The sequence below is a fragment of the Triticum aestivum genome, chromosome 3A, assembly GCF_018294505.1.
Source record: "Triticum aestivum cultivar Chinese Spring chromosome 3A, IWGSC CS RefSeq v2.1, whole genome shotgun sequence".
Classification (NCBI taxonomy): Eukaryota; Viridiplantae; Streptophyta; class Magnoliopsida; order Poales; family Poaceae; genus Triticum; species Triticum aestivum.
The window spans coordinates 519,530,862-519,541,234 of record NC_057800.1 but is presented as its reverse complement, the minus strand read 5'-3'; the positions used below and the strand labels follow the sequence as shown (position 1 = coordinate 519,541,234).

Sequence of the window (10,373 nt, the reverse complement as noted above, 5' to 3'; positions counted from 1 at the left end):
TTTGATGCTGTATTTACAAGTCTACCTTTCTAAGTTGTAATTCTTACGAAAGCATATTCAGAGCATCAAAGCTGTCTCCGAACTGTCCGCTGAGCATCGGCACATCCCAGTAGCATATTCTCACATCCCAGCTTCCACTCTTTGCTTTACTACTGGATCGTTATCAGTTTCCGACTCACTATGTTCGGTTGCTCTGGTTGTGCGACCACTCTCCACTCTTCTCCGGTGCAGATTTGCAGCCTCCGGAGGCTACTGGAAGCCTTGTAGCCTTTACCTGTGAGTAATCTGGTTTCTTTTATTCCATTCCCTTGCTTGTTCTACTTGGTAAAGTTCATGTAGTTTCAGAGCTCACCTTAGCTTCCGCTTAAGTTTGTGTAGTTTCATTGTTCTCTGTTGCTTAGTTTGGATCGGTTTCTCCTTAGAGGCTCTTTCCCTCTGATGCTAGGGGAAGCAGGATTCAAGTCCGAGAGCTAGATTGCCAAATTTTAACAGCGCTGTAAACCTTACTGTAGTGGGGCTGAGCAACCCCTCTCCTCCGCTCTCGAGTGCTCCCGGCATGCCTCCTAGTGTACGAGCCGGCGGCCCTCTAACTTGGTATTTCACCTACCTATCAATGCAATGATACGCACCCAGGCGTATTGCAGAAAAAGAAGATTGCCAAATTTTAGTTCTTGCCTTTTTGTAAATTGATGACTTGCTCTAGTATTTTAAAGATACTTTAGAATCAATAATGTAGAGAAACATGCGTCAGAAGCTTGATCTTGTGTGGAAGTGTCTTTTTGTATGTTCTGCTCGCAGAAGGTGTTTCTGTGCAGCAACAGTTTCTTCTTTGTGCGAATTGCGAAAGCAAGGAATTCCCTATTTGCCGCTTGTTTCGTAGAACTATCGACGCTACGCCGCTAGCAATCCGATCTGGGCCGGCCCATTTTAACAGCCAATCGCTCCCGGTTTTAGAAACCTTCTTGAAGGTTCCAGCTGGGTTTATACAGGTTCGGGGAACCTTCTAGAAAGTTCTAGAACCAGTTTTTTCTATTTTACTTCTTTATTGGTCTTTCTTTTTCTTTTCTGTTTTCTTTTCTATTTTTTTGTTTCTTTGTAAAATTTTCGTTTCCCCTTTCCTTTTTTTCTTTTTCAAGTCCATTTCTTTTCAAACTTGAAAAAAAATGTTTGGAATTTCAAAATATGTTCTCATTTTCACAATTTGTTCATAAACTTCACAAAATGTTTGCAGTTTCAAAATTTTCATGATTTTAAAAAAATGTTCATATCTACAAAATTTGTTCAAAAATGTAAAGGAAATGTTCACTTTCCAAAATTTTGTTCACAATTTTTAAAAAATGTTCTGTTTTTTCCAAAATTTGTAAAGAAATTCCAATATATTCAGAGAATTTCCAGTAATGTTCACACTTCCAAAAATTATTGAAAATTTTAAAAATTCCACATTCTCTAATTTTTGTTTACAAGATAAAAAAAGTTGAGCGAAATTCATTTTTTGTTGTTTTAATTTTTTGTTCTTCTTTCTAAACAATGTTTAAAATACCTATTTTTGTTCATCTTTGAAAAAAAATGTTCTAAAATTGAAAATGTTGATTTTAGAAAATTTATTCGTGCTTTTTAGAAAAATGTTTCTTTTTTGACATTCTAAACAATATCTAAAATAGAAGAACTTTTTTCTAAAATTCCTGTATAATTTTATTAAAATGTGAATATGTTTTGATTTATGAATAAAAGTTGAAAAAATGTCAATTTTCTGAAATTTTGAACGAATTTTTTAAAGTGCTAATATTTTTTTGAAAATGATAAATAAACTTGAAAAAATAAAATAAATGAAAAAGGAAAAAACAAATAACAGGAACATAAAAGAAAAAGAAACATGGGAAAAAGACCAGTTCTACAGTACACTGGTCATCGTTGATCCCTCTTATAACCCGCGTTTTGTAATTGGACAGTGTAGGTCGTCAGGTCGTCTTGCTAGGGACGAGCACTTACTAGCGTGGGGTGCAGGTTCGATCTCTCGCTCCATTTTTTTCTTGAACAGTTTCCTGCACGATAAGAGGCCGGCCCGGTTTTAGAAACCTTCTTGAAAGCAACACTTCTCAAGCTCCCTGAAAGTCGTGGGGTGCAGGTGCGCGCGCCAGTTGGACGCAAAGCACGTCGTATGCTCTCCCTGAAAGCAACACTTCTCAAGCTCCAAAAACCACAATGGACGAGCTCTGGCCCATTAAGGCATGGCGCAGCCCATCTTCAAAGCTAAGGCCCACATGCAAAATATAAATCAGAACAAAAACCCAATTATATTTCTAAAAACATGTTGCGCTAAAAAATTACTAAAATGGTAGTTATAAAAAAAACTAGAAAAAATCGGTTAAGAAGAAACCTGACTTGGCACCTGTGTTTTCGTAATTTTCTATATTTGTTTTAGGAATTGCGCAGATTTTGTGTATATATAAACCGATCGTTTAAATTTGCCAACGGTTTTTATCATTGTGTCGTCTAGATATATCGGAAATTGAAACTCCCGTTAATAGGTTTCGGTGATTTCGTTTGACGCACAAGTGTAGTTCTCATGTTGGTGAGTCCACTTCTTGCATTAGTATATATTTGATGTTATGGTGTGTTTGTGCTTCCATGTTAGTGTACACTTTTTGTTAACAAGGCTAAAGTGTACACTTTTTACATTGGTGTGCATTTTCCCGGTGCTAATATGCGTTTTTCTCATGCACAACACATGTTGGCGCAAGCATGCCCTGCTCGTCTCCCTTGTGCTTCTTATGTCTAAAAAATGTTTTTGGATATTGCTCATACTATTGATCAATGAAGCTGCTCGGTTCATAACAAAAATAAACTAGCGTTCTACTATGTTCCTATGGTTATACAAAGGTGTTATTCTTGGCCTCATTTGTAACTCACTGGGTCATGGCAAAGTGGCCAACGTCAGACTGAAATTTCTCTCATCTAGATGTTTATATAGAAATGAATGAAAAAATGACTGCCGTATTGTAGTGAGGTTTGATCGGCAATATTGTCATGATTATAAGGAAACGCACACTTCAATGTGGTATGAGGCGTATTTTGATTAAATTTTGACCAATAATTCAATTAGCATGTTGATAATGGAGCGCAAACCACAATTACAAGTAATTTCTATCTCTACGATTTAAAAAGAACGTAAAGTTCCTATTTCACCTTTCTTCCCACCGCCCTTTCTAAACCAATTCCACTTTAATTTACTTACTAAATTTCTAATCAAAATATAAGGGAATTCATGGTCAAAATTTTATGAACTTTTATTTATCTCTACACTACTTAAAAAGAACGTAAGGTTCCCATTTCACCTTTCTTCCCACCGCTCCTTCGTCCAACCTTCCATTTATAGGATAATCAATCGTCTTAATTTACTTACCTTCTGAACCAATTCCATAATTTACTTATCAAATTTCTAATCAAAATATAAGGTAATTCATGATCAAAATTTGATGAACATTTATTTACATAATCGCATTATTATTGACAGGTAAATTACAATTTAATGTATTAGGATATTTATATCCCGTTGCAACGCACGGGCATTGCTCTAGTTACTTTAAAAGGAGAAGCATCATTTTTGAGGTACACACTGATTGAGTTGGTTGAAATAGTATTTTCAAGAACCAAAATACTCCATGTATAACCGAAGCACTTCCCTGCATAATTTAGTTAGTTATTTTCACAAACAAATATCTAAGAAAATTTGACGCTTCAATGGAGAAATGAAATAAGATTGTACTTCTAGAAAGAACAATTCATGAATCATGAAGCTTAGTCTTAGCATAGAGACATCGTAGTTTACTAAAACCACTCTTCCCCGCATCTGCATCGTTCCACGGCGGACCCTAGCCGCCGAAGCCCTCAACTCTCGTGCTCCCCTCCTCCCTTTGCCATCCTCAGATGATGCCAGCGAAATAAGCCCGCGTGGCAGGCGGCGATAAGGCGTTCTCCTCATGTTGTGTGAGCATCTCGGGTGGAGTGAGGCTCGATCATCTACATCGATTATGTGTCGGCATCCTAATGTTGGTGACTTGATCCTCTCCTTGCGTCACTCCTCCAACGGGTAGGCCCTGACACGCCTGGTGGTGTGCTGGGCTGCCCTGACTTCGATCCACCAGCCCCGTTTGACGGATTGGGGTGGGGTGGCACCTCGTGCTCGGGAGATGCATCGGGTCACTTGCGCTCGAGATGTTTGCTCCTTGACATGCCATGTTGTGGTGGATGAGCGCCCAATTTGGCTGGTTTTCCTGTCGGATCCGGCTCATTGGCTTGTTGATGATGAGGTTGGTGGCATTGCCTCTGCGTCAAGGTGTGCACGGGCTAGTGGTGGCGCTTGTGTTGCTATGACTGAAAGCCACCGACGGCGGCGACGCTCATGGGCGTCGTTATCCTCCTTGGGGTGGGCGAACTCTTGGGTGAAGATTCTGCTGCAGGATCGGGCGACGACATCGTTTCTGTGTTGTTTTTATCTCTCTGTGACATCGTCCTGGAGATCTTAATCCCTTTTGCGCTTCCTTGGTACTGGATGTGCATGACATCGTGGTCGGTAGGCGCCTTGTGTGACGATGATGGCCGTAGCAAGATGAGCAGGGGCGCGACTTTGCCTTTGCCGCTGGTTATTTGACATGTTCCTAACTCCTAAGGGTGAAATGGGAGTTGCAAGATGTCGGGCAACACAGCAACAACGATGTCGTGTGATGAGTAACTGGGACCCCGTTGGTGCTGGGTGTGCTCCTTTTCTCCCGCGCAACTTGTCATCAAGTCAGAGCTGCCTAGCCCTCGGCATGTTGGGGTTGATTGTTTGGCATAGGCCAGTAAGATTTATGTGGTTCGCTCGACAGAGAGTTCTTGGGTGGTTGCCCGCAGTGAAGTCGGAATCTCTTATCCTGGGGCAATGATGACAATGACGCTTTACAGACATCCTCGACGACATTCCTCCTTGTGGTAGTGTGTGTGCCGATCATGTGGATAGTCAGGTCAACCGAGTGCCTTGTCTTGAGGGCGTACTGTGATGGTGTCCGGTTCTGTATTAGTTAACCAGGCAACTCTTTTTTAGCGAATGGATATCTCAAGGCTTAAAAAATGCATTTGCTAAACATCAGTACATGGGAAAATTCGACGTGGCAGAAATTTTGCTTTGCGCGAGTCCGAGCGACAACAACAAGCGTTGACCCCGGTGAGTCCAAGACGTGGACAAGCGGAAGCAAGCTATAGCCGACGGGAGCGAGTTTAAAACTTGATGGTGCGGGTTCGTCACCAAAGTTGCTCCAAATCAGGAAGAGGGGCTTAGAGGGATGGCCACTAGAGATAGCGGACAAAACAGTGGTCTAGGAGGTCAAGGGAAGGGCGGGGTAACGAGGCGGTGTGTGGCGGCGTCTGCCCACCCTGGGAGGGGGGGGGGGAAGTTGGCTGTTAGGACTAGGTCGGGGGGAGGGGGGTCGTGCGTGTGGGAGAAAGTAGAAGAGCATGTGGCAGCGTGATCATGGCTGTTGGTTGATGATTCAGTGGCTATGAAAATTGTTTCACGCACCTGACCGTATGGGCGGTCAAAAAACAATAATCCATGAATCCGTGTTTTTTATGAAAAAACCTTAGCCACCAAGTTATGTGCTCCTCCAAGTCGTCCCATTCGACTTCCTTGGCCGCGTCGTTGCTCAAGAAGCTTCTGCCCGAGACGACAAGACTGCCTTCGCGCCGACGGATGTCGGCCCCGCACCACGTGTCACAGCTCCGCTCAACGCACCCTCGCGATCTCCTCCGGCTGTCCTCCCTCGTGGGGCCGGCAAGGACGTGCCCGCGATGACGACGCCTCCCCGTCCGCGTCTTCAAACTTAACTCCCAAGGACAACCCATCTTCCGCCCACCCGCACACGCACCCCTCGTCCCGCTGTCACCGGGGCCCAGGCCCCCACCCGCGGTCTTAATTGGCCATCAAGCGAGGGGGTAAAACCGGACCCAAGTCGAGGGGCGCGTCACCTACGGCGTGGACGGAGCCTACCAGTTCCAAACCGCTTTTGCTCGCATCCTCGCCCTCCGTGCGGCGTCCAGACGGACGGCCCCGATCGCGTCGCGCGCCGTATAAAGGGTCGCCGCCCGGCTACGCGCACCCCGGAGATCTTTGCGTGACCGCGCAGCCAAGGGGGAAAAGAAAGAAAAGGAAAACCAACCAGAAGAAAAGCTCGGGAGGAGAGCGTGGGGGGACTAGGGAGCATGGCGGAGCACAAGGAGGAGCCGGTGGCGGAGTCCATGATGGACAAGATCTCCGACAAGTTCCACGGTGGGGACTCGTCGTCGTCGTCCTCGGACTCGGACGACGAGAAGAAGGGGTCGGCGGCGGGCGTCAAGGCCAAGATCTACCGCCTCTTCGGCCGCGAGAAGCCCGTCCACGCCGTCCTCGGCGGCGGCAAGCGTAAGCCCCCGAGCCCTGTGCTCCAGATTGGGAATTGATTATTGTTTGGTGTTAGATCCGTTGCGATCTGATCGCGTTTCGTCTCGCTTGTTTAGTGGGAACTGTTGCTGCTTTATTGCTTGGTACGGAGTCCTAACTAGCTTTAGGATAAGATGAGAGAAGCGATAGGACCCCCGGTTATGTGATTTCTCAGCTATCAGCCTGTTCTAGAGCTTGATTGGAGGGTTTAGAGTTTGTTCATAAGCAGTAAACTGAAGGTTTGGGTGTTGAATTTGGGTAATGGCGACGGTTAAACGGCGGCGCAGTTTGTCGTCACTCTGAACCCCTAATATGCTCCAGACGATCTGGGGGCAGTAGAACAGATCTGGATTGCTTAACCGCCTAGATGTTTATTCTGGTGTTTTGGCCTGATGTGAACGCTTGCAATTATTTTTTTGCTTGCAGCTGCTGATCTTGTTCTATGGAGGAACAAGAAGGTCTCCGGAGGGGTGCTTGCTGGCGCTACTGCCATCTGGCTGCTGTTCGAGGTCATGGAGTACCATCTGCTCACCTTGGTGGGCCACTGCCTCATCCTCTCCCTGGCAACCCTCTTCCTCTATTCCAATGTCTGCATTTTCATCCACAAGTGAGATTCTCCTCCTATATGAAATCGATTCAACTTATACTTGACCTGCTGCTGTTGATTGTGGTGCCTGCAGACCATTTGAATTTGCTAATTGCTTAGAACTTCTCATAATCTTTGGTATTTATGATATTTTAGGTCTCCCCCGAACATCCCTGAGGTGAAAATCCCGGAGGACATGACTGTAAACATTGCACTATCACTGCGGCATGAGATCAACCGGGGCTTCTTTACCTTGAGAGAGACTGGTCATGGTCGTGATCTGAAGAAATTCCTCATTGTATGTTGGTTATCTCTTCAATTTGGAAATGATTAATGGTTGGTGCTTTCTTGATCCTGCTCATGAACATGCGACTGTTCTTTGTATTCCCAGGTGATTGGAGGGCTCTGGCTTCTTTCTGTTCTTGGGAGCTACTGCAACTTTTTGACACTGTCATATATAGGTAATGATCACCTGTGCTGCAAGCCTATTTTCTTCACCACTCACTAAATATCGATGCAAGTTATTAATGGACACCTTTTTTTTTCCTGAGTGCAGTCTTTGTGGTGCTGTACACTGTGCCAGTTCTGTATGAGAAGTACGATGACAAGGTGGATGCTTTTGGTGAGAAGGCCATGATCGAATTGAAGAAGTATTATGCCATCTTTGAAGAGAAGGTCCTGTCGAAGATCCCGAAGAACAAGAAGCACTAGATCACAAGAGTTACCCTGCCGCGTATTGCCATCTGTGTTAATCTCAACTTGTTGCCTCATTTTGAAGGATGGTTCTGTGTCATTGCGTCTGTCTTTAGTTAATACTACTTGATACTAGTACATATAGATGTGGTGTGCTAATCCTTTTGTGAAGTGGAGTCATGCCAGCTGAAGATTGTTGATCTTCTTTTTTTTGTTTATTTTTCAACTTTCAGCATGGTTACTCTATCTGGGAGCCGGAAATGTTATGGCATTACCTGTTCTAGTGCCTAGTGATATACTACTGCGTAGTGATTTATCCAGTTTTCTTCGTTCCTTCTATTTAATAGGTACTACCTCTATAAAGAAATATAAGACGTTTAGATATTAGTGATTAGTGATTTATAAACGATCTTATAGCAGTATTTTCTTGGACACAGAGTATTATTTTGAGAGACCATTTATAGGTATTGATAGATTTTCATTCGGTTATAAGAAATATGATAATTTGATATATTTTCACCAAGTATTTATGTAAGGGTTGCAAACAGAGGGTTCGTCTAAATGATGCGACCTCCCTAGCATCTTAACATTGTAAGAGCATAATAACCGCCGGTTTACGGGATGGGAACCTTTTTTGTCCCGAATAGATCCCGCAAAATTGTCTAGAGCATGTGTATTTCGGGCCGTTTCTTCTATAATATCTAGGGGGATTTGGAGCAATTTTTGCAGGGCCTGAAAAGTAAGAAACGGTGGTTGGTGCGAGGGGGATTTGGAGCAATTTTAGCTCCCGTCATGGTCTTCCCCAAGCACGACCTCGCCGGAATGCCTTGACACCAGTCATCACAGGACCCAAGCTGCCGCTGCTCGAGGCGTGAGCTACGCGAGCTAGTTAGCTACTGCCGCTGCCTGCTCCTCGCGTCCGCCCGGACGCTCCTCGTCCTGCTCCACTCCTCGTCCTGCTCCACGACCTCGCTACTTCTCGCGCTGCGACACCTCCGTCCCAGCTCACGCCTCGTCCGGGAAGGATCTAATTGCAATCTTGCTTGTAGGGGGCTTTATACTATTTTGTAGGGACATGAAACAATTTTATGCGGGATCTGTTCTGCCGACACACATGTCATTCCGTAGAAACACACATACCATCTCGTAAAAACGTTTTACATTGTTCTCTAAGATTGTTTTAGAGGACGAAAATGCATGGAATCTGCTAGAGATGCTTTAAGGGCGTCTTTGAGGCCATCCCTCAAATCACCATTAAATGTCCAGATGTCATGGATGTTTTCTACAACCCAAACGTCAGCGGCCGCGTCTATGTGTTCGTCCCACAAATTGGGAGGAGATTTGCATTAGTTTGGACCTCTGTCACGTGGGATTTATGATAACCTTGGCCCACTAAAGTCCCCTTTCTCGGACCATTTCTCCCATTGCATTGCTTTTCATTCTTCCCTAGAAATAAAGGGTGACCTGCCGCCAGGTCCTTCAATAGCCGTCCTCTGGTGGCAACCCTCTGCCGACGACCGAGGTCGGTCGTCGGTTGTTAAGGGTGGGAGGAGGGGGGGGGGGTCACCGGATCCATACATGTGGATCGTGTAGCTTTAGGTTTTAGGCCCTTTGGGTTGTTTATCGTCTTGGCTTCACGATGGCGATGGTGACGCTCAAATAAAGAAGCTTTAGATCTTTCCCCAACGAGACGATCAATACTATGATTCGGGATGAATTTGAAATTGTTCAAGCAAGAATGACGTGGCAGCGACGACATCCTCATGGTGGATTTGTGTTCTCGGGCTCCGCCGTTTGCTCCAGTGTCGACACGGAGTCTGGGAGGTAGTCCACTAGCGGATGTAGATTGTGATCCGCTTCAACAACATTGGAAGATGGTGGATCGTGTGTTGGGTTCGTGGTTTGTGACTGGCAAGTATGGTTTCATCCTTCGACGTCTTAGTGTGCAGGGGTGATAGATCTGGAGTTCGATGGCGTGTTCGAGGTGTTGCCCCGGTTTGATTCGTTCAACGACAATGGCTTCGCCTTTGGTGAGCCACCTTGAAGGTCTACAAAACTACATACCAACGATGGAGCCGCGTCGAGCTCGGATAAGGAGGTGATCCATCATTTTTTTCTTTAATAGCTGCTATGGTGGTGCCGGAGGCTGATGACGAGCGTAGGTGGGAAGTTCAGAGAATTCTTCGGTCTTGATTGTACTCCCTCTGTTCACTTTTATAAGACCTCGAAGACATTTCAGACAATGTATAAAATAGTTCATTTTAAATTGTCTGAAATGACTTATAAAAGTGAACGGAGGAAGTATTTTTTTTTTATGTTTGATGTTTCTTTGTGCAAATGCTAATGTTTTGACGGTATTTTAGTTTTGTCATGTTGATGTGTACTATAACTTTTATATGGATATAAATGAGACACCAATTGCCATGAAAAAGAGTTTGTATTACGCGTCCGCAAGTTTCGAGGACCAAAGTTTGTAATTTTCTCTGTCGCCTCGGTGGTGCTGCTGTATCAAATGAACCCAAAGTTAGACCAGCCCACGATGCAGCCGACCCCCCAAACCTGACACTTGTCACGACTCAGGAACACGACGGCAGCACCGGCCAACACCACCACCGCGGCTCGGCTCGCTGCCCCACCTTC

At 44.8% G+C, this 10,373-nt stretch overlaps 1 protein-coding gene across 1 annotated transcript; it reads left to right on the top strand.

Moving 5' to 3' along the window:
* Positions 1–6,127: 6,127 nt before the first annotated feature.
* LOC123061978 (reticulon-like protein B1) lies at positions 6,128–8,053 on the top strand. Its single transcript, XM_044485273.1, has 5 exons — positions 6,128–6,436; positions 6,881–7,061; positions 7,197–7,338; positions 7,432–7,501; positions 7,597–8,053. Exons 1-5 carry the CDS (start codon positions 6,238–6,240, stop codon positions 7,749–7,751), a joined length of 747 nt encoding a protein of 248 aa, XP_044341208.1. The 5' UTR covers positions 6,128–6,237; the 3' UTR covers positions 7,752–8,053.
* The last annotated feature ends 2,320 nt before the right edge of the window (positions 8,054–10,373 follow it).